At 52.1% G+C, this 23,652-nt stretch overlaps 9 protein-coding genes across 9 annotated transcripts; 4 read left to right on the top strand and 5 right to left on the bottom strand.

The window, feature by feature from the left end:
- Positions 1-1,854: 1,854 nt before the first annotated feature.
- Positions 1,855-4,479, top strand: CTAM01_12424 (uncharacterized protein; the record flags this gene model as incomplete). The annotated part of the gene is made up of 2 exons (XM_060528430.1): positions 1,855-2,016; positions 2,080-4,479. The coding sequence occupies 2 exons, from the start codon at positions 1,855-1,857 to the stop codon at positions 4,477-4,479; spliced, it is 2,562 nt and encodes an 853-aa protein (XP_060376936.1).
- Positions 4,480-4,808: 329 nt separating this feature from the next.
- On the bottom strand, positions 4,809-6,681 carry CTAM01_12425 (aldo/keto reductase; the record flags this gene model as incomplete). Its single annotated transcript, XM_060528431.1, has 5 exons — positions 4,809-5,207; positions 5,270-5,356; positions 5,413-5,556; positions 5,618-5,788; positions 5,842-6,681. The coding sequence occupies 5 exons, from the start codon at positions 6,679-6,681 to the stop codon at positions 4,809-4,811; spliced, it is 1,641 nt and encodes a 546-aa protein (XP_060376937.1).
- Positions 6,682-7,250: 569 nt separating this feature from the next.
- On the top strand, positions 7,251-9,403 carry CTAM01_12426 (fungal specific transcription factor domain-containing protein; the record flags this gene model as incomplete). The annotated part of the gene is made up of 7 exons (XM_060528432.1): positions 7,251-7,314; positions 7,375-7,405; positions 7,453-7,770; positions 7,896-8,318; positions 8,376-8,653; positions 8,706-8,953; positions 9,014-9,403. The coding sequence occupies 7 exons, from the start codon at positions 7,251-7,253 to the stop codon at positions 9,401-9,403; spliced, it is 1,752 nt and encodes a 583-aa protein (XP_060376938.1).
- Positions 9,404-9,453: 50 nt separating this feature from the next.
- On the bottom strand, positions 9,454-9,886 carry CTAM01_12427 (uncharacterized protein; the record flags this gene model as incomplete). The annotated part of the gene is made up of 2 exons (XM_060528433.1): positions 9,454-9,647; positions 9,706-9,886. 2 exons carry the CDS (start codon positions 9,884-9,886, stop codon positions 9,454-9,456), a joined length of 375 nt encoding a protein of 124 aa, XP_060376939.1.
- Positions 9,887-10,326: 440 nt separating this feature from the next.
- On the top strand, positions 10,327-12,394 carry CTAM01_12428 (amino acid permease; the record flags this gene model as incomplete). The annotated part of the gene is made up of 8 exons (XM_060528434.1): positions 10,327-10,482; positions 10,543-10,756; positions 10,828-10,982; positions 11,035-11,370; positions 11,490-11,874; positions 11,934-12,014; positions 12,086-12,163; positions 12,222-12,394. The coding sequence occupies 8 exons, from the start codon at positions 10,327-10,329 to the stop codon at positions 12,392-12,394; spliced, it is 1,578 nt and encodes a 525-aa protein (XP_060376940.1).
- Positions 12,395-12,747: 353 nt separating this feature from the next.
- Positions 12,748-13,742, bottom strand: CTAM01_12429 (uncharacterized protein; the record flags this gene model as incomplete). Its single annotated transcript, XM_060528435.1, has 4 exons — positions 12,748-13,308; positions 13,365-13,568; positions 13,629-13,646; positions 13,698-13,742. 4 exons carry the CDS (start codon positions 13,740-13,742, stop codon positions 12,748-12,750), a joined length of 828 nt encoding a protein of 275 aa, XP_060376941.1.
- An 845-nt stretch (positions 13,743-14,587) lies between these two features.
- Positions 14,588-18,364, bottom strand: CTAM01_12430 (linoleate diol synthase; the record flags this gene model as incomplete). The annotated part of the gene is made up of 5 exons (XM_060528436.1): positions 14,588-15,182; positions 15,239-16,276; positions 16,337-17,398; positions 17,445-17,665; positions 17,723-18,364. The coding sequence occupies 5 exons, from the start codon at positions 18,362-18,364 to the stop codon at positions 14,588-14,590; spliced, it is 3,558 nt and encodes a 1,185-aa protein (XP_060376942.1).
- A 527-nt stretch (positions 18,365-18,891) lies between these two features.
- CTAM01_12431 (uncharacterized protein) lies at positions 18,892-19,278 on the bottom strand (the record flags this gene model as incomplete). Its single annotated transcript, XM_060528437.1, has 1 exon — positions 18,892-19,278. One exon carries the CDS (start codon positions 19,276-19,278, stop codon positions 18,892-18,894), a length of 387 nt encoding a protein of 128 aa, XP_060376943.1.
- Positions 19,279-22,873: 3,595 nt separating this feature from the next.
- On the top strand, positions 22,874-23,539 carry CTAM01_12432 (uncharacterized protein; the record flags this gene model as incomplete). Its single annotated transcript, XM_060528438.1, has 1 exon — positions 22,874-23,539. A coding segment is annotated over one exon (666 nt), but the record flags the coding sequence as incomplete, so codon positions are not given.
- Positions 23,540-23,652: the final 113 nt, after the last annotated feature.

A 23,652-nucleotide genomic window follows, 5' to 3' on the forward strand; every position in this document is an offset into this window, starting at 1 on the left:
GGTCCTATCAAACTGTTTTCAGGCCTCTTCTCATTCTCAAAGCGATAGTATACGTTGGATATCGCACGTTCTTTAAGCCTGATGGCAGATGACCGACCGGTTGATTGACGTAAAGGACGGGCCGTCTTTGGCGTCTTCACGATGCATAGCTTCATGTGCGGCACTGACGATGGCCTAGCGTGTAAGTCAGAGTCTGCCTTCCACACGGCCTTCCGCTCAAATTTGGGTTAGTTGGAAAGCCTAAGGTGAGGTGACGCCCGGAAATAAAACTCAGGTAGAGTGCAATCCGAGACCCGCAAATCAGGAGTGTCCCACGAGTCGATTCAGGAAACACTCAATTCACTCCCGCGGCCCGGTGTACGAAGCCAAGATTCCTTCCGCAGGACCTCCCGTAGTCTCCATGAAAACCGGTAATGGTGTGCAGTCTCGTATGAACTCGTCTTTTTTTACTCTCCCGCAGCCCAGTGGGTGTGGCCAGGCGGTGGACCACTTACGCGACGGCTTGTACGACCGCGGGGGTGGCTAGGGCAAGAAGATTGAGTGGAATGAGAACCGTAATCGTAGCCGAACCGCGCCAATGTGTCTCGAGTCTCAGCGAGAGAACTTCCCCAGTAGTCTGCAAGAGAGGCAGGGAGGCTCAACAATCTGAACCTTTGGTGCGAACAATGAGGGGGAAAAGATCTTTGTACGAGTATCAGAATCCAGGTGAAACGAGGTGCGGCTTAGACCACATTCCCCACGGAGACACGAAGTGATCAGAGTGCCCGTGGTTGAGAAAACTTCCGACTTTCGACCGACTCTGCCGCGCAAGAAACGCGAGGGGGAAGGGATGAGTCGATGGACTGGATTCCGGATCTGCAGCACCGTACGCACGGCGCGTCAAAGTGTTCGTGCCAGCAGCCATCGCTTGTCACCCTTGTGTCAGTCTACGAGATTCAAACCAGTCGTGCCTTGCTCAACTCCGCGCCCCTTCGCATCGGGACGGCCAAAAAGGGAACCTGTGCCTGTTTGTTGTTGGTTTCTTGAGTATTCTGTGTCGTTTCTGGTATAACAAACCCCAGCAGACCTTCCGTCTCGGTCTCGCCTCGATACTTTTCGCGGGCTTCATCCATGTTTGGTTCGCAAGTCAGCAGCGTAGCATCCTATCCAAGAGATGTTAGAGCTCTAGTCCTAGTACCGAGGTCTGAACGAACTCAAGCTCGTGGGTGGTCCTTCCAGTCTTCTAGAATGCTACTCCCGAGACGGAACCCCTTGGCCGCCGATTAGCTCTCGGCGCGAGCCCGGGTGTCTGGCCTCGGGGCCGGCTTGTCGAAGCCGAAGTGTGGATCTCCGACCGGAAACCCCCCGTTTTGTGTGCTGACAAGAAGCAGACAGCCAACAAACAGGTTCTCTTAATCCCACTAACCAGGGTCGAATCTCCAAGATCGCGTTCTCTCAGGATATTTCTCGACCGGGTTTTTGATGGCCAGACCCACAGAGTCATCTCCGCGTTCTCTTAACTGCTAGTTATGTACCCCGCACTGCAATCTCCAGAGTATCTTCACTACGATACCGGCTTATCGGTGAAGTTGCTTCTTCGCCGGCATTCAAAAGTAAAGGAAGATACTTACCTCGGCCTTCTACTACTGCCCCAGACCATCCCTTAATGACCGATGCAGGGCTAGGTATCTGAACAAGCTTGAAAGAAGCTGATCAAGTGATGATATGCGATGTAACGCGATAAGACGGGAGATGGAGCCACGGCGAAGGGACCTGCAAGAGCTCTCAAGTATGAAAGTGTACCGACGCCGGTGAATGTTTTCGCGGGATTCTCGTTGATTCATCCTCCCTCATGAGTTGTGTACGCGAATGAAGATGAGAGTAAACTCTGCATTTTGGATAGCCTCATTGGCATTACCTGCCTCCGCGGTCCACCCCTGGCTCGACAAGACCCTGCCTTACGAGGAGCGTCTCCTGTCTTTCATCGCCCAGCTCAATGACACCCAAAAGCATGCCATGGTTCAAGGCGATAGTGAAGTCAGACTCTCAACTCCATATTACCCATGAAAAGTGAGAAAGCTCATGCTGATTAACCCGCAGCTGACAGATAACGGAACCGGCGTCAACGCCTGCATCGGGCACATTCAAGGAAACTCATCTCTCGGCATTCCCGACATTTGCATGGGCGATGGGCCTGCCGGTGTCGGCAACTCGCTCGATAATGTGACCGCTTTCCCAGCTCCAGTTGTCGCGGCAAGCTCCTGGGACACATCGATACAGTATGAGTTTGGCCAGGCACTCGCACAAGAGCACATGGGCAAAGGCCGCAATATCGTCCTTGCGCCTACCATCAACATTCTTCGCTCTCCGTTGTGGGCTCGCGCTGCCGAAACTCTGTCCGAAGACCCATGGCTGACAGCCCGTATGGCGGTCGCCGGTACGATGGGCATTCAAAGTCAAGGAGCTCTGGCGTGCCCAAAGCATTTCGCTGCGTATAACCAGGATACGAATCGTTTCGGCAACGGTCCGGGGTGGGTAACAGTCGATGCGGTGGTTGACAAGAGGACGATGCATGAGCTTTATCTACCGGCTTTCAAAGCCAGTGTGCAAGAGGCAGATGCAGCGAGTGTCATGTGCTCCTACAACCGACTCAATGGCTTCTTCACCTGTGAGAACGACTGGCTCCTCAACCAGACTCTTCGTCAAGAGTGGGGGTTTGAAGGGTTTGTGGTCGCAGATTGGTATTTCTCTACAAGAAGCACCGTTGCTTCTGTCATGGCTGGGCTCGACATCTCAATGCCCGGCGGAGACTTGACGGATAGCTACGGCTTCCCTGCTTACTACGGCGAGCTACTGGTGGAAGCCATCAATAATGGGTCGATACCCCATGCGCGACTTGACGATATGGTTCAAAGGGTCTGGCGGTACATGTTCAAGCTTGGACAGGTCGACGATCCGGTGACTGGAGACTCAACGGCCCACGTACGTACCCAGGAGCATCTGGATCTCGCGCAGCGAATGGTTGAAGAGGGCACAGTTCTGCTGAAGAATGACGAAAGTACCCTTCCTCTCTCTCCTGAAAAGTATTCTAAAATTGCTGTCTTTGGCATTGGAGCAACTGCTGAGAACCAGGTCTCTGAAAACCACGGTGGCTTTGTCATTGACTCTACCATGGTTGTTCAAGCACCCTTCGATGCGATTAAGCGTCGAGGAGATGCAGAAAATATCACAGCCAAGTACTCCATGGCTTACCCTGGCACTGGACAGTTTCCTACAATTCCCTCGAACATGTTTAAAGATGGAGGCGTCAACGTGACGTATTACAAGACAACCGACTTCACTGGCCCTGTCAACATGACCGACCTTATTCCCAATATTACCATCGCTACGTATCCTACAGCTCTCTGGCAAGCATATCCAGACGTTTTCTCGGCTGTCTATGAGGCGGTCTTTCTTCCGAACTCGACAGGAATGTACTATTTCTCCATGTATGGTGAGGGTACTGCAATGCTGTATTTGGACGACGAACTCGTGGCCAACATGTCCTATGCCAATTTTGGGAACTATATTCAAGGTGCCGCGTATCTTGAAGCGAGATCCGAGGTCAAACTTCTTTTGAAATACGACATGGGCTACTCTTTGTCTACTGGTGCGTATGGGATCAGTCTTGGAGTAGACATCGGCAACCAGACCCGGGACACAACTGCCGACGAGCTGGCCAAGTGGGCAGATATCAGCCTTATCTTCGCCTCAGACCGGATATCTGAGGGAGCTGATAGCGGCCTTGGACTCTCTCTACCTGGTGACCAGGACGCGATCATCAGCCGGCTCGCCAGTATCTCCAAGAAGACCGTCGTGGTCCTGAATACAAACTCGGCAGTTCTGATGCCTTGGCTTGAGCAAGTCGAAGGCGTCATGGAGATTTGGTATCCTGGCCAACAGGTTGGGCTTGCGTTAGAGCGTCTTCTCTTCGGTGATGTAAGCCCGAGCGGGAAGTTGCCATTGACCTTCCCCAAGAACCTCAACGACACTATACGTATCAATACCAACATCGAAGTGCCCTACGAAGAAGGCCTCTATGTGGGGTACAAGGCTTATGATCAGAGCGGAATCGAACCGTTATTTCCGTTCGGTCATGGCTTGACGTATTCTAACTTTAGTCTATCCGGATTGGAGGTATCATCAAATTACAGCGCTATACTCGTCAGAACGACCTTGTTGAATCAAGGAATTAGCAAGGCAAAAGAGGTCGTTCAGCTCTACGTTGGATTTCCGGACGCTGCGAGGGAGCCACCAAAGTTGCTCAGGGCTTTTCAAAAAGTCGAGGTCCAAGCTGGGGAGACCAAGGCTGTGGAGTTGTTGGTGAAGATTGAGGATCTCATGGTGTGGGACACTTTGACTGAGGCCTGGATATTTGTAGATGGTCAGTATGAGGTTCTCGTGGGATTCTCGGCGGGAAGTATTCAGGAGAGACAGGTAGTAGAGTTAAGCCGAGGCTAGAGTCCTTTTCCTGAGAGTGAATAATGTTGAGATTGAATGTCCTCGAATCAACGCAGCATTGTTTAGGAACTTGGTAGATCGATATCTACCAGAGTGTGATTTTACAGAATGTAAATCATTTACTTCTCAAGGATCTTGCCTCTGATATCCTTCACGTGCCCATCCCTGCCAGCGATTGAGGGAGTTCCCGACCAGACACTATCTTCGTCTCTAGGGCCTCTAATCAGATGGGTCTTATGTAAAACAGGGATGAATAATTTCACGGTAGCTAGAAAACTCTTCTCACCATCGAAAGGCTCCTAATTAAGACCTGTATCAACAACTGAGTACTAGCGATACTCCCCTCCGCAGTCTCCCATCGCGTCAAACATCTCCGACCTCCTGCTCCTCTTCAATACCTCTTCAATCAGGTCTCGATCCTCCTGGCTTAGAGCCCATCCTAGACTCGCCAGGTTCTCATCCGCGCGCTCGCTGATACCCATCCTAGTCCCAACAATGACTGCCCCAACGTAGGGGAAGTCCAACACCCAACGAGTGGCCACGTTGGAAAGACTGACGCTGTGTCTTGACGCGATCGATTTAAGCACTTTCAAGAGATCCTGGAACAGATCCCAGCCTCCCCAGCTTCGGATCATAGCGTAATACTTGCGCTGGCTCGGCGTAATCGCCTCGTCGTAGAGATCCGGCTGCCCCTTTCCTAGCCACTTCTCGGCGAGGAACCCACCACACTACATCGACAGCTGTTAGCCTTCAAGCGGATGAATCATACCAGTCATCTCCTGCAGCTTACCAGTGTTCCGTATGTCAAGAGTTTGATATCATGTTCCTGGCAGACCTTGCCCATGCGGACCTCGGGCCTGCTATCGATCAACGAAAACTAGGGCCCAACAGTTTCAGCCCCTTAGCCTTTCAGTCGGCGGGAGTTCAGTATACCTGTACTTGATTTGAATGTATTCTGACGCCTTTATCGATGGCGACTTGCATGTGCTCAGTATCGAAGTTGCATAGCCCCAAAGCCTTGACGCGCGAGTCTTCTTCAAGAAATCGCAACGCCTCCACATATTGAGGGTCCTCATACTGTCATGGGGCCTCAGTTAGTCACCATCAAAATACCGGGCAGGCCTATATGGCTACTTACGAATTGCCAATGAAATTGAAGCAGGTCGATCTTATCTGTCTGTAATCTCCGGCACCTTTCAGCTACGTTGGCTTGCACGGCGGCACGTGTAACGATCATGGGGTTGAAGACACAGTACTTGGTCGCTGCGAACGTCGAGTCGCTGAAGGGATACGCCGAACGAAAACGACCCTAACTCATTTAGTATCACTTTTCGGGGGAAATGGTATTAATATGAGACTCACAAAGATGATTTCCGCATCACCGTAGTGGTCCGCCATATCGAAGGCTGTAAGACCTACTTCCATGTGCTTGGAGAACTGGGCAATGATTTTGGATGTAGGTGCTGAGCCCCAGGATGGACTAGACATTTGCCAAAGCCCGGTGAATAATCTAGGCAATTTGAAGCCGTTCATCTCAAACGTCTCCCTCGCATCCACAGGGCCTGCAAGAGATGCGCTTAGGCCCGATGAACCGATTAAAGGCATATCGAGGACTGGAAGTGGCACTCCAAGAGGCATTGAAGTCGCAAAAAGTGCCCTCGTATAGGGGTATTCCATTCCTTTCTCTTCTATTGTGGCTCTGCACTCGAGAAGAGACTCGTGCAAATTGGTCACGGCGTCGCGCTCATCGTCTAGGAGACTTTCGCGCGCAGCAGCTAGCAGCCTTTTCTCAACGGCGGTCATGATCTGGACGATATCACCATCCACGGATGCCAAGACAGCATGCGTTTTCTCCTTGGTAGTCTCTGGATCGACGAGAAGCTTAATGCCGCCCCTTACCACCCTGGTCATGAGCGGAATGCTCTCAAGACTGAGCCCGCATCCCAGCATGCAACGAATTGTTGCCTGAGTCTTTCTCAAAGTTGCTTCCGAAGACAACTCGCCTTGAGCTGACAGCAACGCTGCATCTCTGACATAAGTTCGGGTTTCGGCCTCGAAAGTTGTGGTGACGTCCGGGTGCGCGGCCAACAATGAGCGCATGATGACCCGTAGGTTCGCAGCGGGGAGATTCGTGATAATGGTGTCCGTCATCATGTTGACGTGCGCCGTCTTGGCGCTTTGGCCCTCCGGTTTTGCCGCCATTTCGTTTGTATTGTATTCTGGAAGGTGAGTGACTATGTGTTTCTGAAGGTCTCTTGACAAAATTTATGTTCTATCTTCAGTCTTCGATTTCGACAGCTTCCATGTAAGCCTTCTCTTCGGTGTCCAACGAAATGGACGATGCTGCTGCTGCTGCAGGGACAAGCTGAACCCTGATACCGAGCCAGCATACGCCGGCATTCATCTCAACTACCAGTAGCCATCGGCGATCAATGACTCTGACGGTAGCTTGCCGGCTCATTACTCGGTTATCTTTACCCACGTCACACCACAGGGAACGGCGGGGAGAAAAGTGGGTGAAGATAGGGAAAGAAATCCGAAAAGGGTTCTCAGCACCCCCGAAGCCGGCGAATTCCATCCCTTAGCCTTATCGAGTCCAACTGCCGGTCATCCTTAGTGTTGACTTCACGAATGGTAGCCGGCGATCTAGCACAGTAAAGCAGGGGTAAAGCAGCATGCACAATGGAACACACCCAAGCATCGCCATTTCTCAAGCCCGTGTAAGATGCAGCGGTCTGTGATGCCAGCAACATCTGCGCCGACTGACAGACATGCCTTCGATCAGTTCCAAGGCGTGCCTTCAATGCAGGAGTGTCAAGATGAAATGCATCACCGCAGATGATGCAACGGTTTGCGATCGATGTACCCGGAAGTCATTAACGTGCATTTTCCAAGATCACCGCCGTGGAAGAAAACCAGGGACTCGGTGCGTACCACCTGGAGAAACAGTGCTATAGCGATTAACAGTTCAAGAATCACGCCCAAGCGCAAAGCCCAGGTCTCGACAGCACCAGCCGCTTCTTCTCAGTCGGTACAACAAAGGCAGATTGAAGAGAGAAGTGAACTAACGCAGGCAATTCAACGAAGTCCAGACTGGAGCAATGGAAGCCTGCAGCCTGCTGGGCTGTTCAGTCGTGCAGCCACTCGAGGCAGTTTCTCACTTGGAAGCATACTGAATGCTTCAGAATCGACCACTTCAGAGGCACAGCAAGAAGAGTCGCAGATCCCTGCAGATGATCCAATTCAACTTGGTCTCCTCAATTCTTCCATCGCCTCGTCTCTGTTCGAAAAGTGAGTCCAAGAATGCCAACGCACCTATCACAAACCTGTTCCACCCCGCCCCTTTGAAGCATCTTGGTCTCTAGCTTCTCCCTTTCCGCTCTCGCCACGACAAGACAAGAGTAACCTGTGAATAGTTTCATGGAATCTCTCAATCCATACATAAGCCAATTGGACCCGTACCTGCACACCTTCAGCCAGATCCGACAGGAGTCTTCATTCCTTCTCACGGCAATCCTATCCGCAGCCGCAAAGGCATTTAATCCTGCTCTATACAAGAGACTCCGCGACCATGCAGAAGGTATCCTTGCCTCTACGTTCAGAAAAGGAACCAAATCAGTTGAGACTGCCCAAGCGGTGATGATCTTGACCTATTGGAAAGAGTCTGAAGACACACGTGCCTGGATGCTCCTGGGATACGTGATCAGGATGGGCATGGAATTGGGCTGGCATCGGCTGGCTCCTTATTCGCCGCAGTCAAACGCGGTCATGGACTTGGAGCGACGTCAAGCCAGGAACATCGAAAGAACCTGGCTGATTCTCTTTGTTTACGATCGAAGGTAAGATGGAGATCAAGGCTGAGCGAAGATGGTAGCTCAAGAGCTAATAGGGCGTAGCATGAGCTTACAAACTGGAAAGCCGTGGATGATTGAACGAAGTGAGTTCATCGAGTCTATTGAGCCATGGTGTAAAGATGCAATGGCTACTCCTGGTGATTGCCTGCTCGGTGCGCTGGTAACACTACGACTGTTGAGTTCAGAGGTTTTCAGGCTACTAGGACCGAGGTCAAGTCGAGTTCGCGCCAGACAACTACACAGTCTCGAATCTCTCCTTGCAATCATCAAGAGTAGAATCGAGGAGTGGGAGTCGAGGTGGCTCAGCGTCGCAGATACAGGTATGCTCAAACCCCAAGCCGTGAAAGTTAGCTAGCTAAATCCTCCAACTAGACAGCTGCCATCCTTTTTTAATCCAGTTCTATGGCACACATCTCAAGTTACAACTGTTCTCTTTGCCATTACAGGACATCTTAGCACAGTCGGATCCAAACATGACCTACCATATGGAGGCTCTCTGGGTTAGCTACTCAAGTGCCCTGGAGATGCTGCATCTCATCTGCCGTCACTCTTCTTGGCTTTACTTTACCCAAGACTCTGTTCATGTGATGACTGCCTATAGTGCAGCATTCTTGATCAAGGTTAGACCATTGGGAAACTTTCTACTGTTCTTCTTTATTTGAAGGCTGACTGGAATCTAGCTCATGCTATCTACGTCCCATTCCATCGCCGGGCAAATTCAACCAGCCATTCAAAGTGCAATCTCGGGTGCAGCCTTGGTTTTCTCCCAGCAAGCTGCGCCGTCGGGCTCGAGTTGCGCACTTCAGTCAAGGTTTCTCGACAACATCTTGGCTAGAATCTCCAAGCCCTCAGCCGAGGCGTCGACGGTAACAGATCTTCCTGAGCATCGTGACCAGCTTCGGGCTGGCGAGCGGGACACGACACGCGAGATCGGGTATGCCGCAACTTCAGGTCGAGCTTTCGGCCAGGCGGAAGGCGCACTGAGTTTGGATTTTGCAGATGATGAGACCTGGGTTGGACTCATGGCTGAAGCTGGTTTCAATACTCAAGATGGTGTATTTTTTGCTTGAACATCGATAAGACCAAGATGAGGTTGAGTACGTGTGTCTGTGTAAAACTTCTACTTGGGCGCATCGGCGTTGCTCAAAGGAACGGCAGTAGTCTCTGAGTGACGGAACGTTCTGATGCCTTCTCGGACAATCTTCAGCTGGGAAGGACAGCAGGGATCCGGGCATGCGATCAACGCATCGGTTGTCATCCAGTCGTTCTTGGCAGTTACTCGTTGCTTTGCAGCGAGTAGGGGCAGCACCGATGCTGTTTTCGAGAATCAGCAACTATGACACTGGAGTAGATAGGGTCGGTATTCGCGTACATAAGCTGTATATGCTGATGCCTTGATCTGGTGGCAAATGCAACATCTCACCCTTCAGCGTGAAGTAATCCCCTTCTTTGGCACCACACATAATCCTCTTGCCTGGTGGACAGACGACCTCGACCCGCAGGTCGAATAACTGAAAGGCGTCCTCGGGACTTGAAGAAGAAATGGGTGCCATGATGCTTGACCTACTAAAGTCTTATCGTTGGATGCCGTGTGACAGAGCTGTCAGGTCAGGGATCGCGTTCCCCAGGCTTTTATCCAATCTTTGAAGCCGTTCTATCCCCGCACTCACGCGCAACGGGGCTTATCAACCGGCCGGCGTCTCAAGCCGAAGCTTGATCCTAGCACCGGCAACTCAAAGTCGATCGTTGACAGCGACCCAGCGCCCGATTGGCTGCGGAGTTGCGCCTATCCTACGACCCTGAATGGCACCTCCGGGGGCGTTATCAGGACCGACTTTTGGGTGCTTACACTTGTGTCATTCATAATGTTGATCAACCCATCCTGTTACTCGGAAGAAGTCGCAACGAGATGCATCCTGGAACTTCAATAGATTTACGAGGCCATCCTATTTGAGCCCTACAGATCCTTATCATTCTGTTCAACTCTTCCATCATGGAGGGAAAGGAAAAGGGCGAGACCACTATTGGTGCAACTCCCGAAGTGGACTCCGGCTCCGGCCAGAGCACCTCTATCCCCGGAGATGGTGAGGGGATCAGGCGCGACTTGGAGTCTCGGCATATTAACATGATTGCAATTGCGGGAATGATTGTGAGTCTACTCAGTATCGACCATTTGGTGGGATGATTTGTCGCCTGATACTGGATCAAGGGAACGGGCTTGTTCTTGAGCTCTGGTACAACCATAGCCACTGCAGGCCCCGCCGGAGCACTTTTGGCCTACATCGTTATGGGGCTCGTCACCGCCGGCGTCTCGTATACGACGGGGGAGATCACGTCCTTCATGCCGTCGACTGGTGGTTTCATTCGACATGCGACCAAGTTTGTTGAGCCTGCACTCGGTGCAGCCACTGGTTGGAACTTTTGTAAGTTCAAGGGCAAAGCCATGAGCTTTGTAAGTGCTGAGAGTTGAAGCATAGTCCTGACTTGAGAATAGGGTACACCATGTCGATCTCTGTTCCTGCTGAAATCAGCGCCGCTGCAACTTTGATTCAGTTCTGGAATACCTCCGTAAACCCAGGAGTTTGGATCACAATCTTTCTGGTCTTTATCATCACAGTCAACTTCTGCGGCGTCCGGCTATACGGTGAAGTAAGATACCACTCTTCAACTCAAAGAGCTCTGCAACTTACAAGACAAACAGACCGAAGTTGTGTTCGCTTCTCTAAAGATCATGACAATCATCGGCCTCATCATCGGCGGCCTAGTCATTGATCTCGGTGGCGGACCCAATGGTGACCGTATAGGTTTCCGATACTGGCAGGACCCCGGCGCCTTCAACAGCTATCTAGTCACCGGCCCATCTGGTAACTTTCTGGCTTTCTGGAAAGTTTTGCTCTCGGCGGCTTTCAGCTACGGCAATATTCAAGTCGTTGCTATTTCGGGCTCCGAGACTCGGCAACCGAGAAAAATCATCCCAGCGGCTACGAGGAAGACTTTCTTACGCGTATTCTTCTTTTATGTTCTTAGCATTCTAATTGTGGGAATGATTGTGTAAGAAACTCGTATCTGTGTAGGGACACTACTTGAGGGACTTGTCTAACGAAAAGAAGGCCATCCAACGACCCGTCACTCAGCATCTCGACCGGTACCGCCCAGCAGTCCCCCTTCGTCATCGCCTTCACCCGCTCCGGTGTCTCTGTATTGCCGTCAATCATCAACGCCGTGGTCTGCACTTCGGCCATTAGCAGCGGCTCCGCCTGCGTCTTCATCGCGTCTCGAACCCTCTACGGTCTCAGTTGCGATGGGCACGCGCCTAGGGTCCTTCAGCGCTGCAACAGGTTCGGGACACCTCACTACGCGGTAGGGTTGACCTGCGTCCTCATGCCGCTTGTCTATCTCAACGTGGCCAACAACACCTCTGTCGTCTTTGGATGGTTCGTCAACATTACAACGGTTGCCGGTCTGATCAGTTGGATCGTGATTGAGATCACGTATCTTCGGTTCTTCGCTGGGCTTAAGGCACAAGGCTACTCTAGAAATGGTAAGAGACTGTTCGTGATGACCGTTCACTGTGCATGCTACGCTTACACCTTTAATTAGAGCTTCCATACAAGGTTTCTGGGCAGCCCTATATATCATGGGCGGCCTTAGTGATGGTTGTTCTTGTTGTTTTCTTTTCAGGTAAGCCTCCGCGAATATTCGTGTTACCACCGCAGTATTTCGAGTCATTCCCAACTCACACCATCATTCAGGCTTCGACGTCTTCACAACCGGAAACTTTACCGCCTCGGGGTTCTTGACATGCTATCTCAATGTCTTCATCTTTGCAAGTGAGTTGCCTGCTCCCTTCCTCAACACCGTGGTCATGGGCTAATGCTGTGTCACCAGTCCTGTACATCTTCTTCAAATTCTATCTCAAGTCTCGAGTGATTGCGGTAGGCGAGATGGACTTTGAAACGGAATTCGCTTCCATCCGGTATGAGAAGGCACAAGAAGAAGCGTATGGGCCTGGGAAGTCGGGGCTCAAGCATTCGATTCGTAGAATAATACACGCTGTTTAGGTACAGAACCCAAGATAGAAAAATAAATAGGGATTGCTTGAGGGAAATGCAATGTACTGCAGGAACCAGTAATACTATAGAGCTATAATACAATGTTTTTAGAGCTAGTACCGACCTATTAAGTACCTGTGCTGAGAACCCCAGTACTAGTTTACAACATCTCTTGCCAAACCATACAGATACGGCCTCGTTGAAGAAGCTAGGATTTGGTGTTCCCCCAAGCCGGCGCTTCACCGGGACATCGATGGCGTTGATACCGTCTCTTACGCCTATGAAGGTGGCGGAGAGTTGCCTTGGTCTCGACTTTCCACGGCAGACGTTGCATTAAATGGTCTAGTCGGCTTCCTCCGGGCTCACAGCGAAGCCACCGTTCTAGATCGGAGCCCAGAATCGTCTCCGGACGCAGTCCGGAAGACGGACGTCGAAGAAGGCAAATCATGCAAAGCAATGCCGTTAGCCACAGCATCTGAGCCCGGCGTCTCCAACTCGCTCGACCTCCCAGCCTCCTCCCTCGCCCGCAATCTCTTCCTCGCCCAGGGCAACAAATTAAAGTATCCTCCGCACACAAACACCCCGCACCAGAGCACAAACTCAGTCGCGTAAATGACGACCCCCAACATATCAAGCCGGCGCTGGAAAAAGAGGGACGCGAGAGAGTATACGTCGCCCGCGGCATCGATACTGACGAAGATGAAGGAGATGCCGCGAACGGTGCGGTGAAGGTAGATGTCCCAGTAGTGTCGGAGTACTCCGGCGGCCAGGAAGGCGGCGGAGAGGGAAGCCATGAGGACCATGGGCCAATCTGTGCCGCGGGCCTTGACAATGCGGAGGCCAATGACGAGGGCGACTTGGATTCCGGCCATGACGGTTGCGATAGGGGCCACGACAGCGAGAGAGCGGAGGATAGACCATTTCTATGAACGAGGTGAGTAAGGCAATTTCAGGTGAGGAATCGCATGGGAGATGTTACTCTTTGGTAGTAGAAGCACTGGATCCAAGTAGCGAGACTTAGGAATGTCAAGATCTGGGGTTGGATCTGCAGGGCAATGTTGAAGTCCTCGACGATATTGTAGACACCCAACGGAACGCCGGCCCACGCCCAGAGCATCATCATCGAAGGCTGCAGACCGGTAGCATTATGGCGTCGGTAATTGATGACAATTTGTGGAATAAGCTACGCAACGGCCGACCGTCAGGACGCTATCCAAAAGAATTCAATCTGACCGAAACGCACCTGAATAGACCAGCAGACCTGCAGAGTGTGAGTACTTCTTATTCACCTCTAGTGACGACGGGAACTTACTGCCCCAAGTGTGCCGAGGGCATTGGCTGCGGCTGGTATGTCCATGACAACCAACGTACATGTAAAGACACCCTAACGTTCCGTTGAGTGCTAACGATGCTAGTCGTAATGAAAATTGTAGACAGATTATCTTTCGATTGCGATAAATTGATTAGACTTATAGGCAAGAGACATACGTACACCATTGCCAATTGAGAGAGATATTGGTACTGCCGTGTCCGGGCATTAATCAATCCGCTATCGGCGACGTGCAGGAAATGAGTTCGGCCCAACACATAGATGACCGGTCGTAAAAAAAAGCCAAAAATAAGGTTCTCTCCCTTTCCAGAATCGAACTAGAGTCAGCCGCCCCAACCCAAGGTACCTAGCAAGTACTTCTTATTGGTAGTGGCACATAGTCATCACAGCTGGACTGCGCGGTCAAAAATATTGGGACTTATTGGGAGGAGTCTGTCAAAGGGCAAAAGAAAGTATCTCTCTCATGTCTAAGATGATATAATAAAAATGGATCTTTTTGTAGAGAAACTGGCTACGATACTTTACGCTGTGACTCCTTATCTCATTACAGAGTAGGTGCCGAGTAGTGGTTACGGTGCTGGGGTTTTCATGGTGCTCAGCCTGCTTTATGTACTGATTTTGTTATTAAACCAAAAGTTTCCGTCCGAATTTATGAATTAGACAGGCTTAGTTGTTCCTTGTCGTTAGTCCCTTGTTTCTTCGGGCACTGGTCAAAGTCAACTTAACTCACTTGCAACTGATCACGACGATGGAAAGCCAATTAAGGAATCTTTGATTAAACCCAAGTAATCGGTACCCAGTCTCATACAGTACTCCATCATGAATAATCCTACACCCTTTTTTCGTACAAATCAAGTCAACAATTTCCCTTCTTACTCGTCCCACTCGATTCTCATCGTCGTCGGCACAGGCCAGTATGAGCTCTGATCGGCCGTCATGAAGGTGCGCAGACCCAGCCAGGGCTCATCCTTCTTGCTGGCGCCGTTCTGGTTGCTGCCAACAGGAAGACCGACCTGGCCGGGCCAGGCACCGGCAGGCATGTTCTTGAGCTTCCCACGGCCTCCGTTTCCAGTAGGCGTCTTGTCGGCTCTCCTCAGTCCCTTGAGTCCAACAATCTGCTTAAACAGACTCGTCTGCGCCACGCGGCTGATCTCCTTGCCAGCACACCAATGGGGGCCGAGACCGTAGTGGACGTACGACTCGAGAGGGCGGTCGAGACGCACTTCATTGGGGGCCTCAAAGATGGTCGGGTCGCGACCGGCCGTCATCAGGTTGCACAGGACTTTTTGGCCCTTGGGGATCTTGACTTCGTACTTGGTGCCGTCGATATCGTCGTTGATCTTGGGCGTGCGCGAGGTCGGGTCATTGGGGTCCAGGAGGCAAGGAGCGTAGTCGGTAATGACCTGGGTAGTAACGGCCTCACGGTAAACAGCAACGGTGCCGCGGAGTCTGCAACCCTCCAACATGCTGAGACAACGTTAGAGGAATTTCCAACATGCAGGAAGTGTTTAGGTTAGACTTACTACTTCATCAACTTCTCATCCGCCTCAGGTGTATCCTCATGAGCCAGCTTGTAAAGAGTCTTCAGGTGGTCGTGACCCTCTCCAAGGTAGTAGTCGATGCAAAGAGCCATGACTTGCGATTGGTTCGTAACATTGGCGGTGACGACTGGCATGATGGTACCCCAAACGACCTCTTCAATGTCCTTGCCGTCAGCAAGAAGGCGCTCAATGAGATGATTTCCAAAGGTGGGAAGCGAGGCTTCTCCCTCTCTGATCTTGGCGACAATATTCGTGATCAAACCGGCCTTGGAGATGGTCAGGCAAATGAGGCTCATGAGCTTGCCCAAACCTTGACCGAGCTCTCGCGCAATCGTCCGCAGCTTGAAGCTGTTGCCAATGTCCGCATCTAGAAAAACAGACTGGAAAAGGGTGGCGACAACCACATACAATTCCTGGTCAGTGTAAACACCCAGTGGCGAGTCCTCGTTCTTGATGGGCAGGTGGAAGAGGGCGGCATTGAATCGTGTGTTTGTCAGGTTGATGACGTCCCGAACAAGATCAACCTCCCTGACGCCCTTCCTAATGGCAAAACTGTTCTGCTCCAGCAACCGAGGCGTCATATGAGTATACCACTTGAACACTTCCTTCTCCCAAGGACCCGTGATCAAAGCCTTCCTGACGAGAGTGCGGTTCTGTGTGTTGGCCTTGCCATCGCCAGCCAGACAAAAGTCCTTGCCGTGCTCCTTGCCGGGCTGCGCGACCAGGTGACGGATGGCATCGCCCCAGACAACTTTGAAGTCTGTCTGGTTGTACAGAATCTCGCTGACAGCCTTGTGGGAGAAGATGGGAATCATGTTGCGCTTGGTGACTGGCTCCTTCCAGGAGTAGAGATAGGCTCTGTTGATGTCCTCGAGAATCTTCTTGTTCTCGGAGGGCACTGTGAGAGGGAAATGGGCGTAAACGCTGTTCTGCTCGAATGAGATGGGGAAAGCGCGGAACACCAGCTTGTACAGAACATGGCTCTGGTCAACGTTGTGATCGTAGCTACACTGGTTGAAACTATGCAAAAGTTAGTGGCTATTCGAATTCATCTGCGCAACAGAAATCAGAAATACGTACCCCCAGTTGGTCAGATTCTTCGGCGTGTAGTCGACGGTGTAGAATCGGTCGCCACGAACCAGGGCAACCGCATCAGACAAGATCGCTCTAGTCATGGTGAAGCCGCCACACAACCCACTTCCGGGGGACATGGGCTGCTTAGCCTTCTCAGCAACCAATCCAGGGTACAGTTCAACCTGGTCTGGAGTGCCATAGAGATATCTCAGCTTCTTGACGACTTCGGGGTCCGGGTTGATGTCCTCAAATGTCGGGTGTCTGGTGAGGCCGAAGTGGTCACGGAACTCGTTGAGGGTGGCAACATTCCACTTTCGCGCGTTCATCATACCGAGCACCTCGATTGGCTTCATAATCTCGGGTATTCTGTTCGCGCCGTAAGAACCAGCAACATCCTCGACGGACTCCTTGAAGATCTTGACCAAATCCTCTTCGCGGAACGCACCATCCTTGCCACGCTTCAGGCCGGCGAAGTCGCGCTTGACGGGGTCATCACTGATACGTCTCTCCCAGTCCCTCACAGCGTGGCCGAACTCCATGAGAGTGTAGTCCTTGACATCCTTGGTTACTCCCTTAACCTGGAGCTGCTCGCGGAACGCCTTTTCGGTCCATTTGGCATCCTTGGGGGAAATGGTGCAATGCCACCTGTAAATAAGGTTGAACTCGACAGAGACCTGGTTCCCGGTACCCTCGGGGGTCTCAGCTCTAAGAACGCTCTTGCCCTCAGTGGTACGGGGATCCAGCGCCCAGCTAGAAGGCGAGCGGTTCATGTTCAAGATGGTACGAACGTAGTCGCGAAGGACGATGCTGACGTAGAGACCGCAAGTGATGAGACGCGCTGTTTGGAAAAGGTCGTTGTCAAATTTGACCCAAGCAGTCCAACTGGTCCATTCCTTGTACTCGGGGGTGCTCGTATATTCCTTGTAGGCTGGGGATTCAATCCAGTCCAGGTATCTTGGGTGACCGACTGGAACGGCTTCCTCCGGCTCCGTTGGCTTTTTGGGGGCCTCAGCCTCGGGATCGATGGCATCGCCAGGAGGTCTGTTGAATCGGTTGTTTTCATTGATGCTAATTTCCATTAGTATAGATCGAATTTCGGGATGGACTATCCAACCTTGCAAGCTGTGTAACGATATAATTGTGGAAGCGGTTGAACATCATCAGAAGAACACCGACGCCGGGAGGGAAACCAAGGACTCTCTTGGAAGAGAATGAGTCAGGCTTGAGTCTGCCATCCAGCTTTGTCCTAACTTGATCCTGCTCCTCTTGGTTGCGACCATAGAGAGGAGAAAGGTCGAGGTAGGAGGATGTCTTGTTGATACCACTGAGGCCGTCCTATGGTGTCTTCGATTAGCAACCCGAGTTTCACCAGCGCGAGGGGTATTGTCTCACGGTTTGGAAGATATCATGAGTGATGATGGTAGCCAAGTAGAAGAGGAAGCTTGAGATTTTGTTGGGGTGAGGCTTGAATTCCTCGCCTCTAGCAAAGAGCATATCGAACAGAAGGCTGGGATCTGGCTGATTGGGGGTTTGATAGGTGATTGGCGGAGCTGACCGAGCATATGCTGTGCCAGCTGCGCCCATGGCCGGGCTGTGGATGTTGTTGTTGGAGCCGTCGGCTGCGCGATACTTGAACTTCTCGTCGAGAGTTGTCATAGGCGGATGGTCGATACCATCCCAAAGCTGGTTGATCAAGCCATACTCGAGTTTCTTGCCATTGATGGTGCCGCGAGGCAACTTGGCGAAAAGCTGGATGACGTGCTCCAAGAGCAAATCATTGTCGTTGATCCTGCCTTGCACAGCAGTGATGCCGAATTCGGCCAAAGTCTCGAAGTCCTGGAAGCCGAGTTTCTTGACATCTTGCAAAAGATGTGTCGGTACAGGCTGCTGCGCAGCGGTACCTGGAACTGGCTCAGGGTGCGGTGGGACTGCCGCAAGGGACTTCTGAACGAGGTTGCGAGCAGCCGCCAACTTCTCCGACACCTCCGTGAGGAGAGGCTGGTGCTTAGGAAATTGCTCCTGGGCTTGAGACATGCTGGCGGATAGTCCAGTCGACTGCAAGTTGAAGGAGAGAGAAAAGTTGAACTTGAAGGAAAAAGGAAGGTATCGTTTACACAGGCAGGCTCGGATTTGGGGCGACGGGTTCCTTCATATATGTATGTGAGCAGGCCGCTTCTTGCCCCATGGAATTGACAGCGGACAACATTGTCCGAGGCGAGCAGATATGGAATTACAGATACCCTTTCCATGACGAGGCGTAGTGGAATCGGGTGAGCCAGTAGACACTGTGCGACATGGTGTTGAGGATCAGGCTGGGATACTTTTTCTCGTTTAGTCCCCTCGTTGGCGCTGAGGTCAGCTCTCGAAGCTCCACAAGGCCGTCATGGGTTTGTGCTAGGAAATAGCGCAAGACGATGAAGCAAATGTATTCCTAGGCTTCCCGCTACTAGTTTGGTCGTCTTGTAGGGCTTCGCTCCCGAGGTACTATGGAGGTACGCCAATCATTGACCAGGCTTGGCCTGATGAAGAAGTCGACGGTGATGAAGAAATGCGTCTGTTGACTAAACATGGGAGACGATTGGCCGGGATGCGAAGCTAGGGACCAACGAACCCCCCCTGCTGTCGTGCGGCGCCGAACCAATAATGGTTGATATCGCAGGCCGACTTCTGCATCGTGGGGGCTGCGAGGGCGCAGCTGAATGTCCCCTGCGTGCCTGCCTACGACTCCAGGTATGGTGGATGGGACAACAGAAGCAGCAAAGAGTTGCAGAGCTTTCCTCTTCCGCCGAGCTAGAAGAGAACGAAAACAGCAAGCACTGTGCAAGACATGATGCTACTAGAGAAGTAGCTGAAGTCAATGAGTTCCTGATGAGGCCAGCGAGATGCGCCAATGGCCAATCATTGAAGAGGTGATTCGTATGCCAGGCCGCCTTCTTTCTTGGTGTCATGCCAGTTGGAGCGATGACTCTGTCTCAGCCGGGATTTCGGTGAATGTATGGGCGCCGGCGGGGGAGATGAGACCGTATTTGCGCGACACCTACGGATACCACAAGTATGATGAGTCGATCTCTTGCTGAAGTTGGTCAACATGTGATAATGTCGTAGGCTACCAGGGACCAATCTAGCTCGTAACTTGCTGTCTTCATTCTCGGACGTATTTGCCGTAATGCGTATGTTCCACGGGAGCTGCCTTGTTGGCCCTGTTCAAGCCCACGCCATTCCCGGCCGTTTAGGGCCTGGTAGTGCATTGCGAATTGGCGGTCCCCGGTTTTTGACAGAGTTGCAGGGACTTGATAATGCCTGGAACGGTTTGGCTCGGGTCAGTTGGAGTTGACCACGGCTGGGGGGGCCGTTGTTGGAATGGTGAGAACATGTTATGCGGCCGCAACTGTGCTTACGATGTTACCGGAGGGCCCCCCGCCTGCTCTGCTGTGTTCCGGAAACAGCCTTGATATCTGAGTTATTGACAAACTGCACCGTAGCACTGCGTTTGCCCGGTGTGAGGAGATATTGCAACTCTGCACCAACGTGCTTTGATAGCTCGCGGAACAGGTGAAGTCGTTGAGGTCGACTAGGGCCCGTTTGGTCATGTCAACTACTTGGCGATGGGTGTCAGCACTCTGTGCAAGCCAGTCGAATAAGAGGCGCACCACCATTTCTTTTCTGCGTGGGGGCATTTGGGGCCAATGCGCAGTGATCCTCCAGCCGTCCGCCTCCATCTCACTGGACGATACATACATAGTCCTGTGCCGCTGGGCGGTGCAACAGTATCCGCATTGGCGAATGACTGGTCGTACTCAGAGATCAAGGATAACCCGCCATGGACGTCGTCACCGAAAAAGGGCACAAGATAACGATCTGGTGCCCTTACTGTCTGCTCCCGTGCCTCATTTCACAAAGACTGGCCGGACCGTACCGCCATCGATCAAATCTACGAGACTCATAGAATGCCGACTATTTGATGAGATGTCCAAGTCCTTCCGTCGGGAGGGGTGGTCTCACTCCCTTGGATTGCGGGGTCTGAGACACGGGCTACCGCAGCCGTCGACAGTTCCTTTCCGCGGATTGGAAATGGAAGGAATCCGGGGTAATTGATGAGAGGCTCTGGGCTTGTTGATGGAATTGGAACTCAAATCTCCGAGGCATTGTCTCCCAGCTTGACAAACAAAAACAACGTAATGGTTCGAACGAGGCAGAACACGCCGAATGTAAGCAAATTCTGATTGGCATAGTAGCCTCAATGGTCCGACTCAGATTGTGATGATGGGCAAACATCTCGCGTGCCTTTTGAGAGCCAGTCGAGTGCCAATTGCTGACCTGTGCAAGTCGGCTAGGAATGCGATGTTGCGATGGGGCCAGTACACTATGGGCAGCCCGCTTATAGCAGACAGTCCTGGAGGCCATGTCAGTAGGTATACTCATAGGGCTGAGATGGTGCCTGTCGAACCTGTCTTAACCCTGCTGGCGAGCAGTCGAGTGCGTGGCCACAGAGGCCGGCTTCATGCAGTTCGGGGGAGCCGGTGCGGGATGACACCGTTCAAGACTGCAGTCAGCTTACAAGCAGCAGATGCGTGGGCACTACCTTAGTCTGTATCAATTGGCCGCTGACTGGGAGGCCTATGATATGACGCAAAGCTGGCTGCTCAGGTTGAAGACACGAGGCGAGGGATCGTAAGTTGCTTGCATTGGCCGGTTGACAGATGGGGGCCAAAGAAGAAGTGCAGTGCAGCACATGGTGCGGCGGGAGACGGGTCTCTAGGATGCCTTTTCCGGGCAAAACGTTGACCACCTGGCCGCCACCCCAATTACTCAATACCGCTGGGGGCTATGTTGGCTGGTTTCTCTCTAGCCATGCATGGCGTTTTGAAGAATCCCAACAGTGATTGTAGAGCCTGAGACCGTTTCAGGCGTCGAGAAAGCGTGACAGAGTCTAGTAGCTATTTGTAACTGCTGGCCAGTGTTGAGAGAAGGGTGGCTAGGAATAATCGTGTGCGACTGACTATGAGGCGCTTGGCCATGGCTCAGCAAATGTCAGTCTATCTAACAAGACGGGGAGAATATTTCCTATGGAAAAGTTTGAATGAACTATTCCCAGTTGTACCCATGAGGGATTGCGGAAGTCAAGTCTTCGCATGGTGGTAGTGCTTGAGGGCCCAGGAGTGGCAGATGATGGCGTGGGTGACCCATCTCGAACAGAGCGTGTCTGAAATGGCTATGGCTGAAGCAAGCCGACTCAATGCAGTGGACAGTATCCGTAGGTCCGCCTAAGTCCGGCGCGAGGGTTCTGTTTGCGCTGTTGGCGTGCACCAGCGAACGTCGAGCTGTTTTGTCTGGGTCGCCAAGGCAGTTCTCGGGTATGAGGCATGAAAAGGGGATTGGGGCCGGGCCTGGAGGAATGCGAGGGACGCGTCGGTATCGTTGGCGCAGGGTCGAGGCGCTATTACAAGCAATTCGACTGTTGCGGAGCGGGCTTCGTAGGGATATTTGACATTGGTCGGGTCAAGTTGTCCATTGTTGATCATGAAGAAGTGCAACATCCTGACGGAGATGGGTGGGGTGTCGTTGAAGTTGGGAATTACCTAGGTATTCACTGCAAACAACTCGGTGGTGAAACTCAATTGCCTCCATGCCTCTCCTTCCCTGGCAGCCTGGGTTGCCTGAGTGCCTGCCTGAGATGGGCGGCGATAGGTACAAACCCAAGTACCTAAGTAAGGTACCTCGTCTCAGCGGGTCACCTCAGTTCAACTGGGAAGGAGGATCACCCGCCCGGGCAAGTACGAATAACATGTACCCAAGCGCGCTACCATCCTCTCTTCTGTTGGCTTTTCCTCCAGTCATCATGATGTTCTCAACGAATATCTATCAGCCTCGTCAAGACTTCTCTCTCAGGTACTCAGCTTCACGCATAGAGACTCAGGTCTGTGAGAAAATTGGCTGACAACCAAGATGATAGTTCATCTACTCTGGCGTGTCTGGGTGGAAGGTTACGAAATTAGAGAATGAGAATGGAGATTGACTTTGAGGGTGGCGTCGGCTAAGGACATTTTGAGTTTAGACTCAGGGTCTCCGGAGTCCAGAGCTGAGGACCGCTGTAGGTACATAGTCTGTGGACTCGGGACGCAGGAGCCACCAGTGGATTCCCGCCTCGGTGGATGGATCTTGGAAAGGTGGGAAGGTGGGAAGCTGCCCAGAACTCAGATCAGAAGGGGCAACGCCGGGCGTAATCCATCAGACAAGGAAGGAGCAGATGGGTGGAGATGTCTGGGGAAAGCACCACACAACAGCTGTTTCCTATTTTCTTATAGAGTTCATCCTCTGCCTCAGAATAATTGCACCACCAAGGTCAATAGAACAGAAAGAGGAAGAGAATGCAAAGGGGCCAATATCTCAATTAGTAAGGAGTACCTATGGAGACAAAGTGCTTCTTTTCCTTCCACTCTCTGTTCCTACTTTGGGTACCTTCCATAACGTTTCCCGTCTGTTTCTGTCCTCTCGACGCTTCGTAGTGGGATAATCTGAGCGAGTCGTAGCTTCCCCATCTCATTTCATCTCATCTCATCTTGCCTTACTATCTCGTACCTACCCGAAGGCGAGGCAAGCACCTCGGAATCCAATGCAGCTTTTGTCGTTGTATTCGTAAAGGGCACTGCGTATTCGCGCGTTCTTCTCGCCATTGCAGACACTGCAAGTCAGGCTGCAAACACGAGCTGTGCCGCAATTCATCGCATCTCTGACTGCCCACCTGCATTGAACACTGAATGCTCCAGATCAAAACAAACGGCCGCTTCTGAGCAACGTCGCTTCCAAAAGAAAGAAAGAGAAAAAAAAGGGGAATCCTCGCTCATTTATCCATCCACTCGCCGCCTTCCCCGAGTCCCTCCCTTCTCCAACACTCACTTTTCGGGCCTAGCACAACAGCCCGCGTCAGTAAGCCGCCATTCCCACTTGAGCACGCATCCGACCTGCAAGAAGGATTCCGATCCTGCACACACCCACGAGTATCCGTACGACATCTCCAACCAGCGGCCTATTCCCCCCTTGCGGTTTTGGCGGTTTACCCCCTTGTCCCTGGGCAGATTAGCGCCATCTGTCAAGGAGCAACGCAACGCCAAGCTCGCCAAGCTCCCGCCGTCTTTGCCTTCTGGCGTCCTTTTTGCCGCCAAACCCAATTTCGAGCCGACTCGAGTCGAGTTCCCTTCTTCTGTGTAGCCGGCACGACTAGCTTTCCTTCCCCTCAACTTTTCCCTCAACTTTTTCTACGCACCCTTCTAGATCGTCAACATTCTTCGCTTCCGCCTGTGCCTCGTCGCCGAACTGCCGGC

Source organism: Colletotrichum tamarilloi (assembly GCF_030869305.1).
Source record: "Colletotrichum tamarilloi strain Tom-12 chromosome Unknown Scaffold_76.1, whole genome shotgun sequence".
NCBI classification, from domain to species: domain Eukaryota; kingdom Fungi; phylum Ascomycota; class Sordariomycetes; order Glomerellales; family Glomerellaceae; genus Colletotrichum; species Colletotrichum tamarilloi.